General features: G+C 36.4%; 1 protein-coding gene across 1 annotated transcript in view; it reads right to left on the minus strand.

Moving 5' to 3' along the window:
* RB1CC1 (RB1 inducible coiled-coil 1) overlaps positions 1-13258 on the minus strand; it is a 73734-nt gene that overhangs the window by 41245 nt on the left and 19231 nt on the right. Inside the window, exons 5-9 of the mRNA XM_007952203.2 lie at positions 12202-12628; positions 5508-5678; positions 1215-1399; positions 813-999; positions 651-732 (exon numbers count right to left, since the gene is read on the minus strand). Of these exons, the coding sequence (XP_007950394.1) occupies positions 651-732; positions 813-999; positions 1215-1399; positions 5508-5678; positions 12202-12628 (1052 nt within the window). The remainder of the gene's footprint in view (positions 1-650; positions 733-812; positions 1000-1214; positions 1400-5507; positions 5679-12201; positions 12629-13258) is intronic.

Below are 13258 nucleotides of genomic sequence, written 5' to 3' on the forward strand. Positions count from 1 at the left end.
AAATTCTAAATTTCAATGGTAATTAATAGCCACGCCCTAAAGCTAAAATCTAAGGGCTGGGGAATACATACACACATATGTGCTTCAACTCTTCAAAATTCTAAACTGTGTTTTATGCTCCCAGGTATTACTAAACAAAGACAAAAGGACTCTAACTAACCTCCAAGGTAAAAGACAAGATTAACTTTACTGTAGTTATTATTTGTAATTTCCTAGCATTTTCTTAGATAACTGGGAAACGAAAATTCTTAAATAAAGATCTGCTATAATAATTTTCACACATAAATAATAACATTTAAATTGCAGTTTATCAAATACCTAAATTCCTAAATGAACAACTGTTCTATATACAACTGTTTCATCCACACAAATATCAGGACTTTCTACACAGTACTGACTGACATTAATAGTTTTAGCTTTTAAAGTAGTTTATTCATATTTATGAAATAACAGTAGGATTTTTTTAATTTAAAATGTGAATATACAATGAGGAAGAGGTCAGCACAAAATAGTAATGGAAACTGTGAAGAATACAAACGCTAAAGGCAGGGGCTGGGAGGGTGCAGTGTATGTGAAACAGGCGTGGGGAGTGAAAAAAAAAAGGAAAAAAGAAAGCAAATATATTTAAGTTATTAATAAAGAATACTTACTGAATAATTTCCCAAAGGATTCCCTTTTTGATTTTTCAGCTTCATACAAGTGTTTTCCATCTTTGACTAAAGCACCAGCCCACTAGAGGAGGAACCTTACATTAATAATAGACCAATATATTTTGGTTCATATACAGTTAAAACTGAATGTGGCCTGCTTACCTCTCTGTAGTGTTTTATGAACATTTTTCTCCTTACAACCTCAACCACAGCTAAGCAGTACATTTGAGGAACTGTACTAAGAGCTTCAACAATCTTGACTCTTTCTAAAAGCTCTATTACAAGGCGCAGCAAAGCTTGTAATTTCTCTCCATCTTGATCAGCATGAAGCATTACAAAGCAACACCACCTACAGAAAGAAATCCATTATTTTCAATATCTCAAGTTTGCTAAAAAGTATACTTATTGCCTACAGAAATTACAAGATCAGTCACAAAAATGATATGTAAATTAAGAAGTATAAACTGTATTTCAATGTGGTGATAAGGGAAATTTTCCCAATCACTTGGGAAAAATAAACATTAATGCTAAATATCCTAAATCAGGTATAGCAGAATCACTTACTTTAACCTGACGTGTAAGTTATTTGCTAGTTCTTGTTTGGCAGTGGTACACTTCTGTTTAATATCCAGTAGTTTTCTATGGTTTTGTAACATAATCATCAACTGATTTGCATGACTGAGGCACAAATCAGGTAGTACGGATGCATCCTTCAAGTTTTCAGCTCTCTTCTGATTAGCTAAAAATCCCTTTGACAAAGAACATTTAACAGGACATTAATAGTGTATCAGGAATGACACAAACATTCATTTAAGGCAAAAATCTTCATGTTAAACACGAAGAGTTCTATGTTCTTTGAAAATTTTCTATTTTTTTCTGAATTAGTTTGATGCTTTCATTGCAAAGGACCAGAATTTCTAAGAAACCTGTACTCATCTACTTTGTTTCATTTTTTAGTCTAGAAAAAAATCAAATCCTCAAAGAAAAAAAGCTTATCAGAAGTCACAATAAAATTACAACTAGAACCTGTGTCTAGACTTCCACTATATCGTAACTGCTGATGTCTTAAAAGGCCTGTCAGAGTATAGAATAAAACAAGATCACTGATTTTGAAACAATTAAAAAACAGCTAATTAAATCAATAATAAATAATAATTTGTACTTTATAAAAAATTACATACAAAGTTTTAAAATTACATTTAATATTATAAATATTTCAGTTCCTTTCAACTAAACACAATTTTTTTGCGTTAGTTATAAAAATGCTTTATATAAAACAATCTAGAATATCGCATCTCCAGAGACAATTGCTGTTCACCTATTAGCAAATTTCATTGTTTTTTTTCTTGAACACTGGTGAGTTATATTCTTGAGTCCATTTGTCCTCCAACAAATATTTATGGGGGTCACTAGGACATCTATCAAAATTTATTTTGCAATGACTGCACAACTGACCATAAGATAAATTTATTATAAAACCATTTAACCATTTCCCTGTACTTAGACATCTAAGTCCATTGCTATTAAAACAAAGCTATAAGGAGCATCATTTTCAAGCACTGGTGTTTCTTAGTCTGGGCTGCATATTAAAATTTCTTGGGCAAGCAAAAGATCAGCCTATGACAGGCCCTATCTCTGAACTCGGGGGGTCAAATGTATTTTTTTTTTTTTTTTTTCTTTAATTCCAAAGTGATTCTTATGTGTACCAAGGGTGAAAAATCATTTCTGGAAATAATGGTATGAACATGGCTACTAAGGTGACACAGGAGACTTGTCAATGGTTTCTTTGTAATTCCTAGTCTAATGAATTAAGAGTAAGTGCAGTGTAGTAAATTACTTTGTGTGGCTTTTCTACCCATAAGTCTTTGTAAACTCCAAGGTAGAATTTGCTATGAGCAACTGAGGAGCTCCTGATTGCTGAAGGTGTCCACCTGGAGTATTTCTGTTGGGAGAGGCACAAAACAATGTTCTGGGAGGTGCCCACTCTCTCTCAGGTGCTTAGAGTTCTGATGCCATAATTGCCTAGTTTGACCACCCTGCGGGCTCTAAAGGAGACCTCCTGGAGGCAGAACTCTCTCTGACTGCTGGTTGAGGAAGATGTGCTGCTGAAAGAGACACGGGCTCCTGAGACATGCCTTGCTGAGTGAGACACCGAAGGACCAGCACTGCTGGGAAAGAGACTGTGAGAGACTCTTGGCTGAGGGATGGTGGGCTGGGAGAGAGACTGAGCGTTCTTCCTGAACTTGACTTGTAACCTGGTGCTTCCCTAATAAATCCCGTAATCTGTGAGTTCTGTGTAGCCACTGCAGCGAATTATCGAACCCAGGAGAGAGGTGGTGGGTGCTTTGGGAGGAACGGTTGGTGAAAGGGCTGGAGGGAGGCAGCATGTTTGGCCTTGCAGTAATAGGCCTTGGGTTACTGCTGGTAATCCTGCCTTCCCCTTGTAGGGTTAGAGGAGGTCAGAACATGTGGCCTCCTTGCAGTTTTTGCAGTAAGGTAAACAGCAAAAAAAAAAACTATGTCTTCCTCTGTTTGGAAAATATAAACAAGAGTAAAACTAGGTTCAGTGCTCAGACAGTAATTTTGTATTCTCTCTCTCTCTCTCTATATATATATCATGAAGAGAGTAATAATTGATTCAACATGTTTAAGCAAAACAAAGCCTTAATTAAAACTTCAGTCACTTACTTACCAGACAAACTAGAAAACACAGTCACCCTTCCACCCCCAGCATTAAAAATCTAGGACATTTCTTCTAGATAACAGTCTGTCATTCCTTATAAAACTAAACACAACTACCAACAATTAAACTTCTGGGCATTTATCCGAGACAAGTAAAAATTTGTATTTTAATTATCTAATCCAGCTGAAATTTACTTACCTTCCTTCCCCATGTAAGACAATCAATTGCCTTCATAACATTTATTGTAAAGTATTCTCCAGTATTTCTGGATTATATTCTATTCCATTAATACCTATCTTTAAAATAATGATTAAATATTGTAATTTATAGTGCATTTTATGATCTGATAGGAAAAATTGTATTTTCTTAGCTATCCTTACTTACTTATTTTCCCAGGGATTATTTTTAGGCTACAAATTAATTTAGACAGATCCACTGTATTTAAAATTTAGTCTTTCATATCTCTCAATCAAGTACTTGCTTACTGGGTTACTCTGGGATTATAAACGCATGGTTAAAGTTTTGAAAGGCTATACTAGATAGTAGTCACCTCAGTGAGATAAATAAAACTGAGGAATTCATTTAAACACAATTATTTTAAACTACTTTAAATGTAATAAAATAAGGTCTGTATTTTTATATACCTATACTATATTATGTAAACATTTAGGAAATTAATGATTGTGGTAGTTAAGTTTGTGTGTCAACTTGGCTGGGCCTGGTTGAGTGGCTGGGCAGCTAGCTGGTGGTAGTTATTCCCCATGACAAGACTGGCAATCAACTCCATGGCGGGATCTACCACAAGCAGCTGAGTAGCTGCCTTTGGGATGTGGTCCGCTTCCTGTATATAAGGAGAAGCCTTGGGAATGGTGTCTAGCCTATGGCACATTTGGACCCTGCATGTAGCCGTGTCATTGCTCAACAGCCTATTATGCTCTGCAGACCTTGGTAATTACAATGGACTTAAGTTAATGGCCTGCCGTGAGGTTTGGTAAGGGACTGTGCCTTTTTACTTGTCAACCTTGGAGCTTCTCAGCCTCAGCAGCCAGCAGCTGTCTGAGTGAAGAAACTACCTCTAGCTCCAGTGGGCCGGGAGCAGGAGGCAGAGCTGGACTCCAAGGTTGAGGGGCCTTCACCCAGCCCCTAAAGCCTCCAAATTGTAAGAACAAACTCCTGTTTGTTAAGGCCATCCCATTTGTGGCATACTCCTGTCAGAGTGGCACTAGGTAACCAGAACAATGAATAAGGAAAATTAAACTAGAAAAGTGTGAATTAGAATCAGATTTAAAAATTCAACTGCTTTGCTAAATGTTGTTTTGTCATGGTACTTGTCAGGGGAGTGGCAGACAAAGCAGTCATTATATAAACAAAGTCACTAATGTGTGGAAATAATGTAACTATTCTACCCCCTTCCTTTAGTTACAACTCTACTATGACAAGATTTCCTGTAACACTTAATTAAATTATACTTGAGACCCAAGTATTAAGATCTTCAAGATTTCTTATTTTCCTTCCATCCCTTTAAAATACCTTTCTTTCTTCTATTTTGAGTGGATAGCAGGAAGTACTGAAATGATTACAATTACTACTCTTATCATATGCTTTCAACATGTCAAAAATATCTAATGTAGGCAAAGAAGTTTAATAAAGAAAGAAGTTTGATAAATGTGAACCACATTACCAAAAGTTCCAAATTACAATCTTCATTGACTTTTCTCCAACAGCTAGTGGTATTTTCATAATTTCTTTCAGCTTTTATCTAAAGCCTCAGTGCTTTAACACAGTGGTTATGTCAGAAAACATTTTATGAAGTGTAAGCATTAAAGAAGGAGCTCTGGTGGCACAGTGCTTAAGGTATTTGATTGCTAACCAGAAGGGTGGTGGCTCAAACCCACCAGTTACTCTACAGAAGGAAGGTGGAGCAATTGACTTTCATAAAGATTACCGCCTTGGAAACCCAATGAGGGTCTCTATGAGTTGAAATTGACTCAATGGCAGTGGGTTAATTATTAAAAACATGGCTTTCTTCTTTATTACACAGAAGCAATAATACTGAAATGACAATATTCAAGAATGAAGTGAAAACATGAAGCATACCAAGTGGATATTGCACATACACTGCTTTTATGAAAAACTGCAAATTCCTTTTCTTAAAAAAAGATTCTAGTAAATACCTGAGCAAGTTCTTTTTGTTCATTCACCAGTCTGCTACAGCTAGCAATCATCTGGTCCAGGGCATAAAGTCTATCTTCAAGCCCTTTAATGGCTTTCATATTCTGATTATCAAGTTTGGCAATGGTTTGACGGCATTCTGCTAGAAATGGTCGAATAATCCTTGGATCAAGCTAAATGACAAGGAAATACAGGAATAAAATTTGTAGCAAACAGAATAGTTTAAAATATATTTCACACTATTTCAGTATATCATTTCAGAGAAACTCTAAATGTTGTAGAGGAAAATATAGAAAACCAAAAGCTTGGGGAATATGAGTTATTCTTTCACAGGAAGGTAAATAATAATTATAACACAATTATTACTGTAAAATACGGAATACATGATTAGAAATATAGTTCCCAGAATTATACATTTCAATCAATACTACAATTTGTTTTAGTCCTTATAAAAGTAGAATTAATGATTAAATAATTAAAACACAAAAGTTTTCCTTATTAATCAATCTCTCCTATTCCTTGGCTTTAATTCTACAAATTTGCTGAAGTCCATGGAACATGATAAAAAATCTCTCTATACTGCTCTCTTTTCCTTTGCAAGTAAAGGTTGCCTCTGCCTGTACACTCCATGAAAGCTGCTCTGCAAAAGACTACCAATGGCCTCAGTTCACTTGAGGCTATTGTACCACCTTGTCCTAACTCTACAGGCTATGGGGGGAGGGACTTTCTTCTGCTGGTTCCTTTCAGTTAAGAGCTCCTATCAGATTATTCTTCTCTGGCTCGTCCTCCTCTGTCTAATCCTTAAATACACGTAATCAGCACTCTGTCTTTAGACCACTTGTACTCTTTCTTACATGATTTCACCAATAAGCATGACTTATATGTATATAACTCAAATCTATTTTAATTCCTTTCACTTCTTATAAATTCCTAATTTGTTTAGGACTACTTGCTATTATCTCCATGTTGATATCAACTATGATGTCTTCTATTAATGACTCATTATTTCTGGTTCTTGATGAAATCCCCTAATAGCTTCCTTCTAACCACAATATACAAACCACATGAATAAACATACTTCAGTAGAGGCTTCAGTAAATCTGATGCCAGTAAATCTTTCCAGGCTATCTTCTTTTCACATTCAACTACCTTTTACTTCTAAACAAACCTGAATGTTTCTATTTCTGGTCTTTTTTCACAATGCTTGTGACATCTAGATCATAGCTCCTTAATCCCACCCTCTGGTCTGTTTAAAGATTCGAACTATAAATCGCCTCCTTCCTGGTCCCTTCTCTAATCAAAAGACTTATTTTATGCACTCTGTCTCTTGTACACAAAAAAACATACAAAAACATTTAAAACAGAAAGGCTGTATCAAGAAACTAACACCACCCAAGCAGTTAAGAGAGCAAAGAATAGGCAGCCCTCTCTTTGCCCAATACTGTCCTAACTGAAACTTAGGCATGTCTCTTCACTTTTCTTCATTTCATGGTAAGAGAGAACAATGTGCATGTGCATCAATTACAGAGTCCAGTGCAATGCAGACTGCACACTATGTTCCTTAAGATACTGGTGATGATCCAGACAGCTCAGAAATGAGCTACAATAACCTATCAACAATATGAATCAAACTGCCTCTTTTTTTTAGTATAATCCAAAATAGAACATTGAAGGATTCCTCTAGCAAGAACACAATATAGTCTATGAAAACAAGAATATACAAAAATATCAGAGCAATTCTAAGTTTTTCTTGTTACATTAAAATGGGGGGAAAAAAACGAAGTAATCTTACAACTAGCAGCTAAAAAAAAAAAAAAAAAAAAAAAAACCCTGAAATTGTTAAGTGATAATACAGGTAATAATTGAATGGCAGTACCAATATATAACTCCAAATCCTATGCAAGTCCCACAATCTTTGTTTTAGCTTATTTTTTGAGAAAGACATCTTTCAAAGCATCTTTTTTCTGATGCTTTCAATTTGACATTCAAAGCATCAGAAAGAAAAAGAATAGGTTTATTCAAGTTTCATGTTGAAGATGGAAAAGCATTAACTACAGAAATATATAGAACTCCAGAGAGGAGAAAAATGCTAATGTAATAAAAATATCACCTTGTTGACACTGAGGAAGAGGAAGACATAGAGGGGTACATGGGAGGTACAGAAAACAAAGATGAACCCTTCTGCATGTACAGTACTAAGTTTTCGGTGATGGCAAGCAGTGATCTACTAGTGGACAGATGGGTGTACAGGACGGATGATCAAGTATGTCTAGGTGGGGGGAGGAGTGTACCAATGACCACATACAGAGATGGCAGATGGTGTGTCTACATGCATATTTTAAGTGCTGTAAAAATGTCCGGGTGTACAGTAGAGCTGACAAGGGGCAAGGCTGTAGTGGCTTCTTGGCCACAGCCAGCTACCTTGAGGGAGTAAGTAGTTGGAGATGACGGCTTGAGATCATGGTCACATGGGACAACAACCTCAACTTAAATGATCTACTACACAAAAACACTGTTCTACAATCTACTTTGGTGAGTAGCAACTGGGGTCTTAAAAGCTTGCAAGCAGCCATCTAGATGAAACAATGACCCTCTCCTTGTCCAGAGCAAAAAAGAATGAAGAAAAGCAAAGACTCAAGGAAACAAGTAGTCCAAAGGACTAGCAGACCATATGACTCTCAGCCTATATGACCAGAAGAATTTGACGGTGCCTGAATACCACTGTCAACCAGTAGGCCCTGGGGTACCGGTCCAGAGAGATGCTAGGTGGAGTGGGAGAATAATGTGGAACAAAAGTCAAAATCATTGAAACAAAGACCAGGTTTGATGGTCTGATAGAACCTGGTGAGACTCCTTAGACTATGGCCCCAGTTATCCTTCAGGTCTGGAACTGAACTCACTCCTGTGGCTTTCAGTCAAATGACAGACAGGTTTACATCAGACAGATACACACCTTGGAGTGATCAATTATGGTTAAACATAAGGGCAGTGTTTGCACAGGGAGACAGCTCAGGGAGCGAGAGTGCACAGGAGGGAAGAACACAGGGAACAGATAACTATAGGGAAGAGAGCTGTTACGTTGTGGGGAACTGCAGTCAATGTCATTAAATAAAATGTGTATGAACTGTTGAATGGAAAATGAATTTGCTCTCTAAATTTTTCCCAAAATCACAATAAAAATTGGGGGGGGGGGGAGAAAACAAAAGACAGAAAAAGATAAGACCAAAATGGATCAGAAGAGATTCTGAAACTTGTTCCTAAACATACAGTAACTAAAAAAAATGAAAGAAATGATGAAATAAAGGAGCTGAACAGAAGATGTCAATAGGCAGCTCAAGAAGGCAAAGTATTACAATGAAAGATGCAAAAATCTCGAGTTAAAAATCCAAAAGAGAAAAATACGCTTGGCATTTCTCAAGCTGAAGAAAAAATTCAAGCCTTGAGTGCAATGTTGAAAGATTTTGTGAGAAATACATTGAATGACACAGAAACCATCAAAGAAGATGGAAGGAATATGCAGAAGGATATCACTGCTGATGTCAGATGGTTTCAGGCTGAAAGCAGACAATATCAGAAAGTTTATCTGTGTTTTACTGATTACACAAACGCATTCAGCTCTGTAGATCATAACAAATTTTGGAGTTGTAGGTTACTAAAATATTGCTAGTTTAAGCAAAAACCAGTTTTCATTCATTATTGGCAGTAATTTTTGTGCACTACACATTTCCCTGCTGTATGAAAGAGTCTAACTGAACCTTTCTTTGAAAACAAACAATAAATGGTCAAATGAAATGCCCACCTTAAATATGTGATCAAGGGAATGGAAACTGAAAGAATTAAGAAATCTAGAACTTTTTCCTAAATGTTTTTCATATTACACCAAAACCAAATCAAACTACTGCCACTGAGTTGATTCCAGCTCATAGCAACCCCCGCTGGGTTTCCAAGGCTGCAAATCTTTATGGAAGCAGTCTCCCTCATCTTTCTTCTGCCAAACAGCTGGAGAGTCTGAACCACCAACCCTTTGGTTAGCAGCCAAATGCCTTAACCACTATACCACCAGAGCTCCTTGTTACTAAGACCTATTAATTTAAATAAGAAAAATAGGTGCTCTATTCCAGGCATCCCAGACAATATGATGGTCTCCTTTAAACTGTAATTCAAAGATCAAGTTTCTTCTGTCTTGTATATTAAAAAAGCTGCCTTTAAAACACAACTTATTATTTCTACATCACTGAAACATATATCCCATTAGCTTCCTTTCTGGTTCTAAGGATGATTTTGTATCAAGTTTATGGATCAAATATGAAGAGGTATTTATTATTCCAGGTTGAAAAGTTTTTGTAAGTTTATTTGGGAAGATCTCAATTAAAGAACTGTAATTATCTCGCTTTAATATACAACTGAAAACATGTTTAAATTTTTAATTAAGGATTCCAGGAAGATAAGTAGGTAAAATTTCTTCTTGCAGAAGTCAGAAAAAGTGGAAAAGTGATTGAAAATAAGTAGAAGGGGACTTTCTGGGCAATGGAAATGCTCAATATGTTGTTTTCAGTAGTGCTTACTCTTTGAACTAACCACTTATGATCTGTATATTTTATTGCATATAAATTTCTCCTCAAGAACATGTTCTATAGCATCTGTAGGTCTGAACATTCTGATCCACTATTAAATTAATGGTCAAACATTATCATTTTACATGTTTATTTGTACACAGTACTCAAAGCACTGGGAAGAAAATCAATACTCTGATCAAGTTTCACCTAATAGATTAAAGAATGTAACTGCATAAAGAAATGAAAGGATAGGAGAAACTGACATATCCATGTGTTATTACAGTGCCCCACCCCTCCACCCCCAATTCACTGTACTATTGACCATTCAAATGTATAATTTAAGGCAATGCACTGGAAATGTTACTATATTACCTCTTTACAATTTTGAGATCAATTCATAAAGTTAATATTTGATTTGTTCAAGGTCAGATGGAGGTTAAAAATTTTCACTTCAAGAGCCATGCCAAGAATAGACATATGCACACCCATGTTCATCAAAACACGGTTTACAATAGCCAAAAGATGGAAAGAACCTAGGTGTCCATCAACTGAGGAATGGAAAACCAAATTAAGGTACATACACACAATGGAATACTATGCAACCCTAAAGAATGATGTAGAATCTGCCAAACACCACATATTGTGGATGAACTTGGAGGACATTATGCTGACTGAAATAAGTCAATCACAGAAGGACAAATATTGTATTAGTCCGTTATTGTAAAAGTTAAGGAAAGGTTTATCTATGGAGGGATATGTTCTTTGTTGGTTACCAGGGGTGGAAGGGGAGGAGGGGGAATACTGTTAGATAGATAGAGGTAAGTATTGATTTGGGTTAAGAGAAGGGCAATGTACCAAATGTGAGTGATCATTATAGTAGCATTGAGGAAGAGAAAGACATAGAGAGGTACGTGGAAGGTACAGACAACAAAGATGAACCCTTTTGCACATACAGTACGGTGGCATTGTCAGTGAAGGCAAACATGGGTATATTGGTAGATAGATGGGTGGACAGGCTGAACTAGTAGGTATCTCTATGAAGTAGGGAGTGTACCCAAGAACATGTATAGGTTTGGTAGACAATGGTCCTATAAGTTTATGTGAATGATCAGAATTCCTAGGTGTATAGTAGAGCTGACAAGGGGCAAGGTTGTAGTCACTGCTTGGTCACAGCCAGCTCCCCAGAGGGACTGAGTGGTTGAACCTGTGGGCTTGAGACCATAGTTGCAGGGGACATCAAGCTCAATTGGCATAACATACTAAGCAAAAAACATTGTTCCACCTCCTACTTTGGTGAGTAGCGACTGGGGTCTTAAAAGCTTGCAAGCTGCCATCTAGATTCAATGATGGGTCTCTCCTCGTCCAGAGCAAAGAAGAATAAAGAAAACCAAAATTCATGGAAACAATTAGTCCTAGCGACTGGTACACCAACCTATCTGCAGCCTATACGACTATGAGACCAGAAGAACTAGATGGTGCTTGGCTACCAATATCAACCACTTGGAAGGGGATCTATGAAAGAGATCCTGGATAGAGAGGGAGAACAACGTGGAACAAAACTCAAAATCATTTGGAGAAAAAAAAAAAGCGGGGGGGACCAGGTTTGCTGGTCCGATAGAGCCTGGTGGAACCACTGAGACTATGGCCCCTAGCTGCCCTTCAGGTCTGGAATTGAACCCACGCCTGTGGCTTCCAGCCAACAATAGACAGGTATATGAGTTGAGCATGTCCCTTAGGTAGATACACTCTTTGGAGAGAACAATCATGGGAGAAAAAGAAGGGCTGCTTAGGCACAGGGAGACAGCTCAGGAGGCAGGAGGGCATGGAGGGATGGACACAAGGAAGAGGTAACTATAGGGAGGAAGTGGGAGGGGAGCTGTTGCTTTGTGGTAAATCGTGGTCAATGTCATGAGACAAAGTGTATGTGAACTGCTGTACGGAAAGTGAATTTGCTCTGTAAATTTCCACCCAAAACACATTAAAAAAAGAAATATTTATATAATATTAAAAAAAAATTTTTTCACTGCAAGGCTCATGTTGCAATTAAAATTAAATTCCCTTTCTAGTAATTTCTTAAGAATTCTAATAATTTCTAGCAGTTAAAATATGACATAAGAAATAACAAATTAACATAACTTACTCTGCTCATAGAATCAAAGCACTTCCTGACCAAAGATTCCACATCATTAGGTCTGTCTTGAACATTTATCCAGTCTAATAAAGAAACATTGAAAAAAGGGAGATCACTGTCTTTAGCATCTATTGAAGTTTCATCATGCTGGATAGTACTATGACAAGATTCCCTAATTTCTTTGCCACTTTCAGCATCTGTGGTATCTGGTGCTACATGTTCCACTGCCTTGTGAAATGAGGTTAATAATGATTTGTTAGCTGTTCTAGCCATATCAGAAGAGAGCACCAGTTCAGTAGATCTTTTCATCTGAGCCTTTTCTGAGCCTTCGTGGTCAGGTAAAGAATCCAGTCTTCCCAAACATTCCTTATAACTATGTCTGGTTAGGCACTCCAACAGTGGAATCTTGGCCATTACTGAAACTGCTGTACCTAAACTTAAAATATAGGAAAAAAAAAAAAAGACAGCATTAAGATCTTAAAATACTAAAAGATCAGTCAGTAAAACCATAAGACTACTTAATGGTTAGCATGCTTGGAAAATAGAACATTTTATTAAAAGCACAAATCTTATTACTTCCTTATCATTATACATCATATACATATTATACATACACAAAATAGTCTATGAACAAGGTGATCTCTATAAGAAACTTTAACACATTTAAATATCACTTTAAAGTAAAGCAATCTAGTTTAAGCTAAGCATGTGGACATTTAGTTTTTATCAAAGCCTATGGTATTAAATATATACATTTCTTAAAAAAATAAAAGATTCACCATAACTGCCACTTAAATTGTAACCTTTTCTCTTTAAGTCATTAATGTATTTTTGATGTATGATTAACTTTTGCTTTTATCACACTCCCAAAATAAAGAGGTAGACAGACAGACAGACAGACTGACTTGTATCTGAAAATCTGATTTCTGTAGAATCATATATAAAATGATGCAGGCCCCAACACTAACCAGACATACCTAATAGAGTTCACTGAAAAGCAGTGACCTGGAAAAGACTACTACATAAACTTTAAATATTTACTTCTAGTCTTAATGACTAATTTGAT

Source organism: Orycteropus afer, unplaced genomic scaffold (assembly GCF_000298275.1).
Source record: "Orycteropus afer afer isolate SDZICR_OR568_19922 unplaced genomic scaffold, OryAfe1.0 scaffold00329, whole genome shotgun sequence".
Lineage (NCBI taxonomy): Eukaryota > Metazoa > Chordata > Mammalia > Tubulidentata > Orycteropodidae > Orycteropus > Orycteropus afer.